The following is a 15,364-nucleotide window of genomic DNA, read 5'->3' as shown; positions in this document are numbered from 1 at the left end:
TAATTAAGGTGAGAAAAAACAGACATCATATGAACTCTGGTGAAATGTTTCCCAGGTCCTCTCCTTAACTCTCCAATTCTGCTAAATAGATGCTGTAGAAGATAGGCCTAAATTTCATGGAGTGTAGACTAGAGGACCTGAAGGTCAGAAGGTTAGGATTCCATGTGGGTTAATTCAAGCAGATACAGTTCAGATGTGGGAATGTGTATGTGCTTCCAATGTTTGTATTCTATAGCTTTTCTCCCACAACCAATGTCTTCTGGACTGAGGCAGGACTGAAAATAAGAAAATAAGTGACTTCCTCATAGAAATGAATTGATGTGCTAATTGTGACTTCATGACTGGTGTTAGGAAGAAAATGTTAAGGCTGACGCTCTGGTTTGTGCAAGGCTGTAGGATGGGGATCAAAGTGCATGTTTCAACATTGCCCCCCAGGTATGCACTTTTAAGGCAGTTGCTGAATTGCTCAGTGACTCAGTTTCTCAATAACAAATGAAAGAATAATTAAAAATAAAGAATGAAATAGAGGACTCCTGTTAGATTAGAAAGTTATTGATTTTAGTGTTTTGATGTGCAAAGTGTTATGTGCAAGAGGAAAAAATACATTATTTAACTGTTTCCCCTCCCCTTTTTTTTTCTCCTCTACCCTCTGTCATTTGATGCTGTGAATTCTTTAAAAATGTATATGAGAGTTTAGCTTCTTTGAAGGAGAGATTTATACATGTCAGCGTAACTAAACTCCAGTGATGAAATAACTTTTAACCACACATTCTTTTAAAGACAACAATCTAGAACACCAGTTCCAAAGAAAACATCTCTTTTTTTGAGCTCCCCTAAGAATTCTCTCATTCTCTCTTACTCTCCCTGACTTTTCCCTTTAAAGTACATGTCTTCCAGTCTCTAATGCTACCAATGAATGGGATAATATGTGGCCAAGAACATTCTGAATTATTCATGGCTCCCTCATTCTTTTGGCCAAAACACCCTTGTCAACCCCTGGAATGAAATGTAGCTTATATCCTTCCTGGTGAAACTGAACTAGACCAGACACCCTGCAGGAAAGGAGATGGTGTTTCTAAAAAGAAAAACATTCTACTGTAGTATGAGTTGACTGTGATGTCAAACTACTTTCAAATATTCCCGCAGAGAAGTCAAAAAGGAAAACACAGAGAAATGCCAGCACATGTAGAACTGACAAGGCCAAGGTTGGATCTTTAAATGCAGGAACACATTATAGGCAGTCTCAGTTAGCACTGATTAAATTTTAAAATGGAATTTGTGTAGAGATCAGTACAATTTCCCTGGAGTTTTAGAAAAACAGCTGCAAATCAATTGCGAAGTACACACTTTAAAACAAGCTCACATTCGTAAAATCCATTAAGTACCATGGGAAGATAAAGTATTTTATTATTGCTCCTTTTATTTTTGTTAAGTAACATGGCCTCATTTTACTAACAGGGTCAACAATAAATGGCATTCAAGTAAGAGGGAAGGCTTCCCACACTGTACTTACATTCACATCAGCGGGCTTGGTGGAAATATCACTGTTTTCTTTGTCCATGTTTATATGTTCTGCCTGTGAACATCCAGAGGTGTCTCAAAGCCGGGTTTCACCCCCCTCCATTCTTGCTTGAGAAGAATTGTTTGCTGCATTCAAGCTAGCTTTCAGAGGAAAGGAGTCAACTTACTCCACCGGGTCCAGTTCAGAAACTGAAGCTGCCTCATTGCTATATAGCAAACATTAAAGGGACCTATCAGTCAGCTTGGCACCCCAAGCTGAAGGTGCCTTAATGTACCTCTAATACTAGCCTGGCCCCTCAGAGCTGAGCCTCAAGGCAAGGCTGCCTCACAAGGACACAGTTCAACAATCCAAAAATATTTACGAGTCATTAAAACTTTTGCCTGTGTCTTCTAAAGAATATTAAGAGATCTAGCATTTAACTCTCAGCACCACTTCCTAGAAACCCCCACACCCCTGTTTCTCTTGCTCACGTCTTGTGCCCACCCAGAAGCCTCAGTCACCAATTCTGCTCTCAATGCTGCCGCTACACTCTGAAAATTCCTGTCCAAGAGGGTTTTTTCCTTTTTTCTCCCCTCCTCTTGGTGTCCTCAGTAAACCCAGGTCCTTTCTGATGTAAGTCTCCTCTTCCTATCTGTCCCTTTCTTCCCCAAGTTAACCCGAATTAGGTTCAAGTGTGGGGAGAGGAAGGTAATCATGAGGGGCATTGTCAGAATGTTCTTAGCAGAGGGGGGCGGCGGGAGGTGCCTAGGATTGCTTATACATTATACACCCATCCCAGTGATGCAGACATGCTGTCCTGTGGGCACTGGGCGTCAATGGAAAGCTGGTTAATTGCCTTTAAAGGGGAAACACTACTCCGCTGATCCAGATACACACTCCAGTCCTTCACGGTGTAGTCATAAGAAAGCAAGTGAGAAACTGCCTCACTAAAATGAAGTCCTCTTTAACTGCCCATCATTTCTGTATTATTTCCCTTATTTCTAGAACTATTCATTTCTACATAATGTAAGTAAACTATATGTCCTGAGCAGTGGCCACTGACAAAGACTCTCCTTGAGAGGAACTTTAGGCGGGCTCCTCTGAGCCCTCTTTTTACCAGTGCCTCATCCTTGGGTCCTGTCCTCAGCCTGCCTAGTCCAATTGGAGTAAGAATCCTGATGTCAATTTAGTGAGAATCCCTGCCCCTTGATATCTGATCAAGTTCCTCATTCTGAACCCTTGATGTATAAATCCTTGGCCTGCCTTTGGCGAGAATCCCCCTACCCTTGATGTTTCCTGTTAGTAATTTTCCTTCCACCGGCCTCCTCACTCTGTTCATTGGCCGTACCTCACCAGCTATCTTTGCTGTATTTGGGATTAACCTAACTCTATTCTAAAGTCTCTTTCCTCTATTGCAATAGTACTGAATAAAATCTGTCTTTACAGCCTTCTCACTAGTGTCCATCTCTGTTTCTCTTTGACACCACCAAGATTGGGAAGGGGCAGCAAATCGTAGGAGGCTGCACTGTATGTACAGAAATTTAAAACAATTTTACAACCAACTACAGGCTGCTTTTCATTGTCACCATTTGCCAGTAATGCTAAACAATGTCATTGATAAAATACTCCTCCCTGAAAAAAATCTTTGATTGGTATACATTCTAAACGATTGCTGCCATTACAATTGAGTTTTAATAATATATATGTAAGCTTCAAATGAGCACATTTTTATTACTCATCTTTTAATAAATGACTCATGTAGAAGTTAATCTGGAGGACTCTCATCTGTACAGTTGGTCTCAAAACCAAAAAGACTCTGTGACACATGCTCATTTCAAGAGTAAGTTTCTAACAGTCTGGGGTCATTTGAGCTGACTTGGGGGAGAATCTTTGTCTCCACAACGCATGTGGAATTACATATTCCTGCATTTAAGCAGAAGATTCAAAGTAACCAACAATAGCACAATGACTGTAAAGGTGAAAAAACAGAACTTCAATTATCTCATTTCTGTTATTCCATGTGACCATTGGGAGTTAGTTTATACTGAAAATTTAAAACAATTATACAGAGCATGAACTGCCAGGGGTAATATTTTTATATATAATATTTTATATCCAATAATTATTTGTTAATTTTATTTTTATGACCATAATTGTATATACAAAGTTGAGTATAATTTTTCACTGATTTTTTCTAGCCATTATTAGTCTTCACTTTACTTTCTGATTATTACTGAAAATACTTTCATTGCCTAGAGGAAAGGGTTGTTAAGAGTGATCCACTCTACAGGGACAGATACATGATAAAGCAAGTACAGAAAATGTTAATGGCAGGATCTCAGTGTGGTATATGCATCTACACTATAGAATTGTTTCAACTCTCTGTTTACAAGTTTTCTTGATAAAATCTTGGGGGAAAATTATCATCTCTGGGAGTCAAATACTCTAGATAAGCCACTAGTTTTGAGAGGCAACAGCAAAGAAAGCTGAAGCGCAAGATAAAATTTTGGTGACTGCGCGTGCATCCATCTCCTTGTTGCTTTTACTGGCATAGAAGTCTTGGTACGGAGCCCCCTCCATCCCAGAACATATGACCAAAGAGAATCACAATGACCAGATGGAGGTTGGTGCTTCCCATCATAAGCAGCTTGAAAGATAGTGAAGAGGTTTCTATTCCTTTCCCAGGAACAGAGGCCCCTGTGCTGAGGGAAGTGGGGCAGGTGACTACCTACTGGTCAGACAAGCAGATATTGTGCAATGGGAAAAGGGAATCATTTTCCATTGGATTCAGCAGTGGCAATTGGGAGCACATAACTTATCCAATACATTAATTCAATACATGAAAACATTTTGAATGTTTCAACCTTCTGTCTCAACCATGAGCCCAGTGGACCTGAAGGCCTAGAGGTAGGACCAAGTCATTCATCTAACGTAAGCAAGGTCTGGGCCCCTGGCATGGAAGGCACTTAGCAATGGGGTGACACTTCCATCCTTGCCTATCCAGAGGACGGACCAGCTCTGCAGCAACTGATAAATTCATTTCTGCTACTTAGGACCCACTTCTCTCTATTATGATCAGTGGCCACATGCAAAGCTGCCATTTGATCCCCACTCATCCCTGAGCTCTCTGCAGAGGGGGAATGAATCCTGAGGAATCACAAGGTTGCACAGGAGCCTAGGAAGCCAGCCAGCCATTTAACACTATCACCCTAAATGTCCTGTAATAAAATGACGCGACAGTGATCCTGGCTTCCCTGTGCCTGCTGACTCACAGGAACATGATTCTAATCCATTTGTCACATCACATGGATCTTTTTAAAAAGTGAAATGATAGTGGGGCATCTTAGTGAACCCCTAGACCTAGGCTATTGAGGCTATTGTAATATCCTCTCAACTGGTTTTCCTCCTCTGGGCTCATTCCTCCCATGTGCACATCACTACCAAATAAATCTTCCTAAAATAACTCTCTACTGTCACCTCCATCCTTGACCATGGCAGCCCATCTCCTTTTATTCAGTCTCCCTGGCCTGACATTCAAGGTCTTCCTCAGGGTGGCACCAGGCTACCTTTCTGTGTCCCCCATCACATCTACTGAATCTTCTCTGTCAAATGATGCATTTTCAATTTTTAGTCATTCATTCATTCACCCATCCATCAGCTTACTCAACATATATTGCATGCCTACTAGGTGACAGATGCCAAATATTTTTTAAGTGAATAAAATATATCACTGCCCTTAAAAAGCTCTCAGTAGAGGAGGTAGGCATGCAAACTACTGATTACAACATCATGTAATAAGTGCTATCAAAGAGGTGTCCAGAAAATGCCACAGAATCATACAGGAGGCTGATATTAACAGCCCTCCCTTTCAAATCTTCTGCCCTGGGTCCACATTACATTATTCAAGTTCTAACCACTTTCAACACCCTACTTGCAGCTGTCCTGCAAGCTTTGCCACCCTCAGGATTCTCTTCTTTCCCCTAACTCAGAAGCTTCATTGTACATACCAGTACTTGAGAATTAAATAATATTATAATAATTCATCAGACACTACTTTGTGGCATCTCTCATGTTGTCTTCTTGGTTATTTAGCTTGTCATATGTACATCCTATCTCCAAGCTCCTTGAAGACGAGATTCTTGTATTAACCTCTTTGATGTAATAGCCTTGGGGGCTGGGGGAAATAGCATCTTCAGGAATTAGTTGGGTCTAGGATTTTGTTTCACCTTATTTACAAGCTAATAAGTTAGCCTGTTACTATTTCACGGATGGTGGCAAATGACATGAGATCATGGCTCAGCAAGCAGCCTGAGTATCAGCATGTTTGCATCGGTTCCCTTTTCCCTTAAGTCTCAAAGGGATGACTCAATATTGGTTCAGATGAATGCCATGGGTTCACGTCACAGCTGAGGAACGCCGAGCTTGGGGAACATACCACTTTTATATCAAGCAATAAGCAAGCCTGCCCATTGTCCAAGATGGACATTACCTCGTCCTTCAAGGTTGCTCCCTGGAAACCCACCCCAAGAAATGGCCAAGATAGAGAGCAGTCAAGACATTGCATCCTTGGCATACACGGTATATTTGTTTCCTGGGGCTGCCATAACAAAATACCACAAACAGAGGGGCTTAAAATAACAGAAATTTATTATTTCACAGTTCTGGAGGCTAGAAGTCCAAAATCAAGGTGTCGGCAGGGCCATGCTCCCTCTGAAATTCGTAGGGTAGAATCTTTCCTTGCCTCTTCCTAGCTTCTGCTGGGGGCTGGCTCTCCTTGGCACTCCTTAGCTTTCAGCTGCAGTGCTTCAGTTTCTGCCGCCTTGTCATGTGGGACTCTCCCCTCATGTGTCTCTGTGTCTCTTCTCTTCTTATAAGGACAGCAGCCATATTGGATTAAAGGCCCATCCTATTCCAGTATGACCTCATGTTGATGCGGGGTCGGTGAGCCGAGGAGCTGAAAGAAAGATTTCTTGGACTCTCAAGATCTGGCAGTAGTGCTCTTTTATTTAGAGAATAGTGTAGAATGGGGACAGGACCCATGGGCAGTCAGAGCTTCTGCTGCTGCCCCCGCTGGCATGGGGACAGGACCCACGGGCAGTCAGAGCTCCTGCTGCTGCCCTGAGTTGAGGGTTAGGGCTAAATTTAAGGTATAGGTATGTGAGTCATCTCTTTATGAAGACAAAGGAAAGAACATGAAAAAAAGTTAAAATGGTATCAGTGCGGGTGGGGTCTGGTCGTTGGGTGATCCCATGACTTTTAGACAAGAATCAAATCGGATCAAGTAAAGGTCAGAAGCCACCACCCTAAATCAGTTACATGAGATTGCCAGACAGCAACCAACTTAAGTTCTTGCCTTCCCCATCAAGAGTTTCTAGGGACAAGGTCATCTCTCTTCTTCCTGGTACAGAGAGGGAGGCACCTTTTACAGATAGAGATTTACCTTACAAATGTAAATGTGTCCCAACAAGGGCAAGTTCCATTCCCCAAAGCCTCCTTCCCTGTCCCAGTTTATCGAAAGCAATCAGCCCCAAACAATCCCGATGCCAAAGAGACATATCTTGGGGTGGCCAATTTCAGGTCCCTACAAGGTCATCCCCCTTCCTTCACAAATGCAAATGTCTCTCAAAAGGGCAAGCAAAATTCCAGTCCTCGGAGCCTGCTTCTCATGTGCAGTTTTAAAAGTAACCAGCCTAAAATCCTCATCAATATTAAATAACTACATCTGAAATGACTCTATTTCCAGATAAGGTCACATTCTGAGGTAGTGGGAGTTAGGATTTCCACAAATTTTGGGGGGGACTCAATTAAGCCCATAACAACTCACAAGGTCTGTGGGAGTGGGAGAGGCTATTGGAGGATTGTCACTCTCAACAGAGTAAACTTGCTTCCAACAGACAGCACTGTAAAATGTCTAGAGCCTGGTCAGAGTCTGGGGCAGCTACAGGTGGCCCTCTAATCATATGCTCTAGATGTTATCCTGAGCCCCCTCCCCATGCTCATCCAGCTCTCCATCCCTCTGAGGTCGGGGCAGGGAGGACGGTGCAGTATGACCGAGTCACAGTCTAGGAGGAGCCATTAGTACGTCATCCATGCGCAGCCATATCAATATAAGGGGAGAATGTTCTGAGGATATTTTCCTGTATTAGGCCAGAAATGGGAGATTAAGGGGCTGGATAGCTAATGCCTCTTTTCCTTCTGGTTCAGTGGACCCATTCAAAAGGCCTTCTTTCCCTTTTTAAGTTCCTGATAGAAGGAGTGCTCAATTCAGTATAAGTGTGTGGTTGGGCTAAGGGGCCCTTGGGTGAACTTGTCTAGAAGCCATCCTACATCTATAACCAGATAGACACTAGAGGGCCAGCCTGGCCTAAAGTGGACATCGACCCTCTCACGGAAAGCTATCAACGTACTGAGCTGGCAAAGCATCTGACTCCCCGGAGGACCTGAATCAGCTTGATGCTTGATGAAGGAACGAATCTGCTATACGAAAACGGATTGACTTTGGAATTAGGCAGAGGTCATTAGATTACAAAGAAATATTCTTTTGAAACCAACTTTAAAAATCAAATTAATCAGCTTGAAAGAATAGGATTGGGAAATGACAGAACGATGAAAAATGAGAATAATTATGATCAAATGAAATAAAACAGATGAATCAAAATAACCTTGGCACAGAGAGGTTTGCTGAAAAAGGAGGAATAAAAACAAGAGGAGGAGAAAGCAAAGGAAGAGGAGCAATTAAATCATTTTAAATCAGTAGCCCATGGCTTAAAGGGGCCTGGAGAGCATCTCACGTCCTAGCGGAGTCAAGTCCTGCCCAGCTCCGCAGAGCTGGCTTCCCCACCAACTGCATCTCTGTTATGTGTTCGATGCTCTGATCTACTTTAAGTTTAGCGCCTTGTCACACCGACTTCCTCACAGGCTTTGTGCATATTCTGGAATCTGAAATAAATACCATTCAACTATTTGCTCATTATCCTAAGTCATTCCCAATGAGAGGTCCCAATAGCCTTCATGTAATTTATAAACGGCAAACAAGAAAGGTGTTAGTCTGCGTTCTGGTCATTTGTGTCAAAGATCAGATGCTTGGAAGCACAGCTAAAATCCCAATAAAAACATCAGTGACGCGGTAAGACAAAATCCTACCCTCCCCAAACCCTTCACCCTCCAGAAGAGAGAAATAGTTCAGAATTGAATTAGACCCTTTCTGCTAAAAATGGTGGAGCTCTCCATTTCCTGCCCTCATTGAGGGAACTTATAGAGTGCTGAAGCAGGAATTTTTTCCTTTTTTTTCCATTACTAACCAACTGTAGGTTCAGGTTTTGTTCCAGGCAACACATACAATGTCTCTGTGGTTTCTAGAGCATTAACTGCTAAATTATTTTTCATTCATTTCCACCAGCATATTTATTTGATTAAGGCCTACCCCAGGGTATCTGAGATAGGTGTTTATTTGCCAGGAGGTCTCCTGACTGTCACAATGTTATTGATCTCATTTGAGAATTTTGAAGTATGCCTGGGAGTGTTTACGGGCCTGGCATCAGGATTCAGGAGCCTCCAGCAGAATTCTATCGCCTTTCCCCAACAGGCTAAGTGCATCTGACTTATTGAGGGTGTCGCTGCCATCCTCTCCCTTTCTCATCAAGCATAAAGGGCATATGAGTGGATGCCTCTGCTAAGTAATCATTCAGTGCACCAATTTGCTCCAATGGACCAGAAAGAGTTTATCTTAATGGTATTTTTGCACTTCTTTCGCAAGTTAAATGTCACTAGAAGTCCTTGATAGTGCTGATTGACAGATACCCACAGCTACCAAATCCCTGTTTTCAAGAGTTAGACTCTTCAGCCTCACTAATAAAATGCCTTAGTGTCTGAGCAAACCAGCGAAGGATGGAATCAGCCCACTGGGCTGGCATCAGACAGTGAGAGTCGTTGTTCTCCACAGCCATGCAGAGCCAGGAGGAAGGATTGCACAGGCCAGGGGCTCCTTCCTTTGGAGTAGCCACATCAGCTGAGGGAGTCTGTTCCTTACGAAGCCCTGACTTATAGCAGGTACTCAGTAAATCTGGGATAACATATTCATTAAATATTAATGAATAACATCTACTAATTACTATGAATTAATGACTACAACATTGCCGAGGACTTGGTTCCTCCATCAGTCTTCCTTTTACCACAGAGGTAAATATTCAGACTGGTTTGCTTCTCACAATTAAATTCTGTGTCCAAGGAGAGGGCCTCTCTCTCCTTACCCTAATCCTGGCCCTAATCAAAAAATTCTAACCAAAAAGATTTACATAACATTTATCAGCTTTGCAGGAATAATTCTGCTCAAGAATCACAGGTTAAAGCTTCTGATGTAAAACAAGCTACCTTAAGTATCGGTTACTTACAAACATAAGGGTGCTCTGAACTCAGGAAGGAATCTAACACATCCTTTGAGGTGGGTCGAGAAAATCATACATATCTGCGTTCTCCTGAATGATAGGTAGGTGACCTCTTCCCTGTGCGCTCCTATGGGGGAAAGATGAAGTGAGAGCTGAGTGCAGGGACCACGTCTTCACCTGTGTATCTCCCGGAGCCTCGCACTATGTCTGGGACGCAGAAGGCAGTGTTGCGTAATGGAATTCATGAAACTTTGGAATCATAATGTTCAGAATTCAATTCCAGTTCGTCTTCTTACTAACTATGAGACATTGGGCAATGGTTTAACCTCCCTAATCCTCACTTTCCTTCTCTGGAAAATTATGTAAATCCTCACCTTGCAGGACTGTTACAAGCAGTAGAGGAGATGGCTTATGTAGGGTGCCTGACACTTAAGAGGTGCTCAGTGAATGTCTTTCGAGGGAAACTTCCTTAGGTCCTTAGTTTTCCCTTCAACTGTTCTGCAACAGGATTTCTTCTCAGGTAGAGTTGCTCATTTCGCAATCTCCATGAGCCAAGCTCCTCCCATCATAAGACTGATGCAGTGCTCTCCCAAGGAATTATTGATCCAAGAACATGGATCCAGAATGGATCTTTAACTTTATCCAACAGAAAGCCATTCAACATCCGTTTCATTAAAATAAAGGTCAGCCGGGCAATATTCGCCCTAAACCCACTTGAACCATAGTGAGATTTATCCTCGTCCTCAAAGTAGGTCTGCATTCTCAGCTTAGGGCCATTCAAAGTTGACATATTTATTTTGAGAATATGTAATAGGCTCATAGCCACATCAGATCTTCAGTTTCGCTGAGTGACAAATCAATTAACCACATTTTCCTTTAGTTCTCTTGCCAAGACGTTCAAGTTGAATTCTCAAAATGATAATTTCTGTTCCGGTCCCACACTTGGCAATAGTTTATTACCAGTTGACCCTTCTGTCTGTACCAACGCTGAGTACTTCAGAGTTGTTAACAAGCAACAGTTCATGGATTTAATGTGTTCTTTGGCAGAGATGAAAAATGCTGGGATTTGAGGCAAGGACCCAGCAATCATAACATCCTTTTGCAGCTGCCCAGGAAGAACACCAAGTTCCACCAACATCCTCGTATGCAGACTGTGTCTTCCAAAATATTCACAAATATATTTTTAAGTGATAATGCTGATGAGAGTGTAGAGAAATGACCACACTTACACTTTGCAAGTGAGATGGTAAACTGGTAGTATGGATGGTAATTTGACCATATGAATCAACAATGTGTATTTAGCTTCTAGGAAATTATCCTAAGGAAATTATTATAAAGATATATCTATAAGGATGTTTTATAGCGTTAATTTTAATGGTGAAATTTGGAAACATTCTAAAATTCAACAATGAAGGATTAGCTAAATGACATGTGATACATTCATTCAATGACTTCGCAATGAAAATTTATTCAGTTATTTCCATGTAGAATGGACCAGCTTCCTCTTCCTATCTTGTGGGACATCCCCATGAGTCACATCCTTGTATTTCCTGAGACAATATCTGCCCTCCTCCTTTCTATGAAGCTTTAATGGTAGACAGGTTGTAGCTAAGAGAAATTAGTTTACTGCCAAGAGACAATAGAGATGGACACATTCTAAAAATGTTATGCTGGTTATATATATATTTTAATATTATATGATCAGGTGCACTAAATTGTGGGCCGTGGTTATCCCGGATAATAGGATGAATAAGGGTCTTTCAAGTTCCCCAAATTGTTTGAATATTTTACAAAGTTTTATCAAGGGGCAAAAAAAAAATCTATTTTGAAATATACAAAGGAGAAATTATCTCGCTGGCCCAAGGCACAAATACCTCGAAGCTAGAGTGAAAGTCAATAAATTAAGCATGCTAAATATTAAGATCTGTGTTATTAATAAAGCAATAGCAAGATAATAAAATAGCTACAAACTAACATCTGGAATCACTGTGGGCTTCCAAGGAGAATTGTCTGAGAGACTCATCTATTATGGATTATGTCACAATCACTTCTTACAATACAAGGTAATTTTGACTTAATCATATATTGCAGAAAGGATTATATTAGAAAATATTCAATTATCTTTGTTTTGTTTGTCGGATACACCTGATGGCAAAGGACTGTTTTGATGGTAAATTCCCATTTCTACAATTTACATCATGCCAACATCACATGGAGAAAAACTAAGCCCCAGAGGCCTAGATAAAAACTATTCAGTTGGCCCCCTAGCTAGTGGCTGTAATAGCACAGCGGTGTCCTTGAGGATTCACAGAGTTTGCATAATGACTATTTAGAGATTACTCTGCCTCAGTCACCACTGCTAGTAATTAGATAGAATACATGGCATGCTAAGTAGGTCTGTAATTTGAGAGAGGAGAAAGGTTGTTCTCTAAAAAAAATGGACTTGACTGTACTCTGGATCCAATCAAACCATTAGATTGTCTTATGGAGCTGAAATGGGTAAATAGACTATCGAGAATTGGCACCTACCATTTGAAGAGGTGCTTAAACAGTGCTTGGGAGCAGAGAGTCTTATCTCACTCAGGGGATGGAGTGGCCTTCAACATTCATCGTCTGCACAACATGAGGGCATTACCAAAGCCCAGAGAAAGATGGCCTTGGATTTACCTCATTCAAGAAGCTGCCCATGGCCTGTTTACATGGGGAAATTTAGCCTTCAAAACATCCAAGGGAAGTAGGCATACAAAACAACTTGCAAGAACGATCTACTCATTTCTGCCAGTAATACTCCCATAATTTAAACATGTTGTCTTTGTGCTTTACAGTTACCATAGTGATGAAAGAGTCAAAGTCAACAGGATTATTTCCACTTCAGTGACTGATGAAATCAACAGTTTTGCTAATTTGAAATAAGAGATCTCTCTATGACTTTAGAAGAGGAAAAGGCAAGGAATGGAAATTACGTTCAAGTTTCACTCCTGGCTAGCTCTATGAGAAAGTGGGTTCCCAAGAGGCCATCCAGTTAAAAGAAAAAAAAGAATTCTCTCAAACAGAAAAAGTGGGTCATTCTAACAGATGTTTAAAATACATCGTTGGGATTGGTTAGATATTATTTTATTGGGAATTTTTCACATCTATGTTCTCAAGTGAAATCATCTATAATTTTCTCTTCTTACCCTCATTGGGTTTTGGATGTTAAATTAGCTTCATGAGTGAGTTGGGTTCAATGTTTGTTTTTTCCTAACAATTTCTTAAACTTATCAATATCTCTGTACTTCCTCCAAACAGGACATTTTCCTTAGCACATTCTCACCTATCCCTCTTTTCTGTGCTTCTCTACTCAGGCCACACATGCCATATTGATGCAGTCATTCCTCCGTTGCCGCGGAGGAGTGGTTCCAGGACCCCCGCGGATACCAAAATCAGTGGATGCTCCAGTCCCTTATATAAAATGGTGTAGTATTTGCATGCAATCTACACACATCCTCCCATATACTTTAAATCATCTCTAGATTACTTATAACACCTAACACAATGTAAATGTTGTGTAAATAGCTGTTGTACTGTATTGTTAACAGAAAAAATAGTCTGTTCATGTTCAGTACAGACTCAGCCATGATAGGTCTCCTGATCCATGCTTGGTTGAATCTTTGAATGCAGAACCCATGGATATGGAGGGCCGACTGTGTTGTCTAGAGTTTTAGTTTTGAACTGTTACAATTTTTCTCTATTTTTCAGTCCTTGTTTATTTAAACAAGAATGAAATTTTCTAACTTATCCTCATTGCCCATATCAAGTAGCATTTTTCTGCTCATAGATTTTTCTTACTGGGATACTTAATCTAATTGTACTTTCAAGAGGGTCTTGATGAGTATTTCTGCTTCACTTTTAACTAAAAAATTAGTTAGCTGTATGAAAAATTGTGTGTTCAATTTGTTTTTTCCTTCAGCATCTTGAAAATATTACTTTATGCATCCAAGGTTCCTGCTGACAAGTCCAATCTTAATCTGATTCTTTTTTCTTATGTGTAATGAGCTTGTACTCTTTAAAGCCTTTGAGAGTTTTCTGTTTATTTTCAGTGGGCATACATTTCCCTATAAAGCTTTCCATTAAGAGCTCTTATCATTTCTTTTTTAGCACCTTATAAGTCTTTAAAAATTCACTTCTTGGGTCTTTTATTTAATTCTGGGAAATTCTAAAAATTATTTCTTCAAATTTTTCCTCCCCTACATTGATGTTTTTCCTTTCCTTCTGAGATTTCAATTGTATGACTTTTGACCCATATCACTTAACATTTTTTTCATATTTACCATCTATTTGTGCCTATCCTTTTTGCAGAGTGCCTTGTGTTGCTATTCCAATTTATAAATTTGTTCTTTTTATCCACTTTACTACCAGTCTTTATTTCATTTATGTTTTTCATGTTCCATATCTCCAGCTGATTTTTTCTTCATAATGGATTATTGCTTTATGTTTCTAAAATTTTCCCTTATCATTTTTAATATATTTGTTAGACTAATTTTAAATGATTCTCCTGTCTGCCTCCATGAATCCTGCTTCGTCTAGTAAGGATGGCCCAGTGCGTCTTGTGGTGACAGCGGTACTGACACTCCTCAGGAGTCTTCCAGTTGCTGCCTGAGCTTACATGTCCCTGAGGTTATCTGCAACTGTGGATGCAAATGCAAAGCGGAGAAATGGGGAAGATCTCAGGCCCTAGCTTGGATCGCTTCTGGTAAGTTTTGAAAGCTGGAAATATATTGAGGCATAGAGTCTTTGGAATTACAAACTGGGCTCTCCCATTCTGTCGCCTCCTACCTCAATCCTGTCTACTCCAGGTAAATATCTGTCCCGGGGCCTCCAATTTTTCAACAACCTCATCTCCAGGTGGCCATCATCTGATGCGACTGAGGGCGTGGGAGCCTGAGGGGGTGGGTGGGAAAATGTTGGGAGGAGGAAGTGCCCAGGTGCTGGCACGTGCACCAGTGTTCTTATGCCCTGCTCCTCACTGCAGCTGGCCCCTAGCGCTGGTCTAGGTTTGGCAGGCAACTTCCTTCTGGCTCTGAGCTGTTTTTGTCTGTTTTTCTGCATCTTAGCATCTGGCACAGCAGTGGTAGAGCCAGGGCAACGTGGGAACAGAACGGGCGTAGCCTGAAAGTTCTCTCCCAAAACTCTCCACTCGCTGATGGAGGCCATTTCCCACGCTTTCCACTCCTAATCGCAAACAGGGACTAACCACCTCCGAGCTCTCTCCAGGAATTTCCTCCCAGTTTTATTTCACTTGTTGGGATCTGCCAACCTCCCTCTCTTGCTTTCATGGCAGCTCCAAGGTAAGGTTTGAGGAAGGAATTCAGCTGCCATGTTCATGTGCCGTCTTTCCAGGACTGGATCAGTCACCAGTGGTTGTCAGAGGTTTCACTAGGACTCCTGGAGGATACATTAGGTCCTTTAGATGATGCACAGGCTAATTTCCTTTAGTGTA

The 15,364-nt window shown here is 41.3% G+C and overlaps 1 protein-coding gene across 1 annotated transcript in view; it reads right to left on the bottom strand.

Annotated features, from left to right (window-relative positions):
* Positions 1 to 1,561, bottom strand: part of TMPRSS7 (transmembrane serine protease 7) — a 37,073-nt gene extending 35,512 nt beyond the window's left edge. Inside the window, exon 1 of the mRNA XM_046659161.1 lies at positions 1,514 to 1,561. Coding sequence (XP_046515117.1) covers positions 1,514 to 1,561 — 48 coding nt within the window. The remainder of the gene's footprint in view (positions 1 to 1,513) is intronic.
* Between the last annotated feature and the right edge of the window lie 13,803 nt (positions 1,562 to 15,364).

The sequence above is a fragment of the Equus quagga genome, chromosome 4 (assembly GCF_021613505.1).
Source record: "Equus quagga isolate Etosha38 chromosome 4, UCLA_HA_Equagga_1.0, whole genome shotgun sequence".
NCBI lineage: Eukaryota > Metazoa > Chordata > Mammalia > Perissodactyla > Equidae > Equus > Equus quagga.
This window is presented reverse-complemented; position numbering and strand designations above follow the sequence as displayed.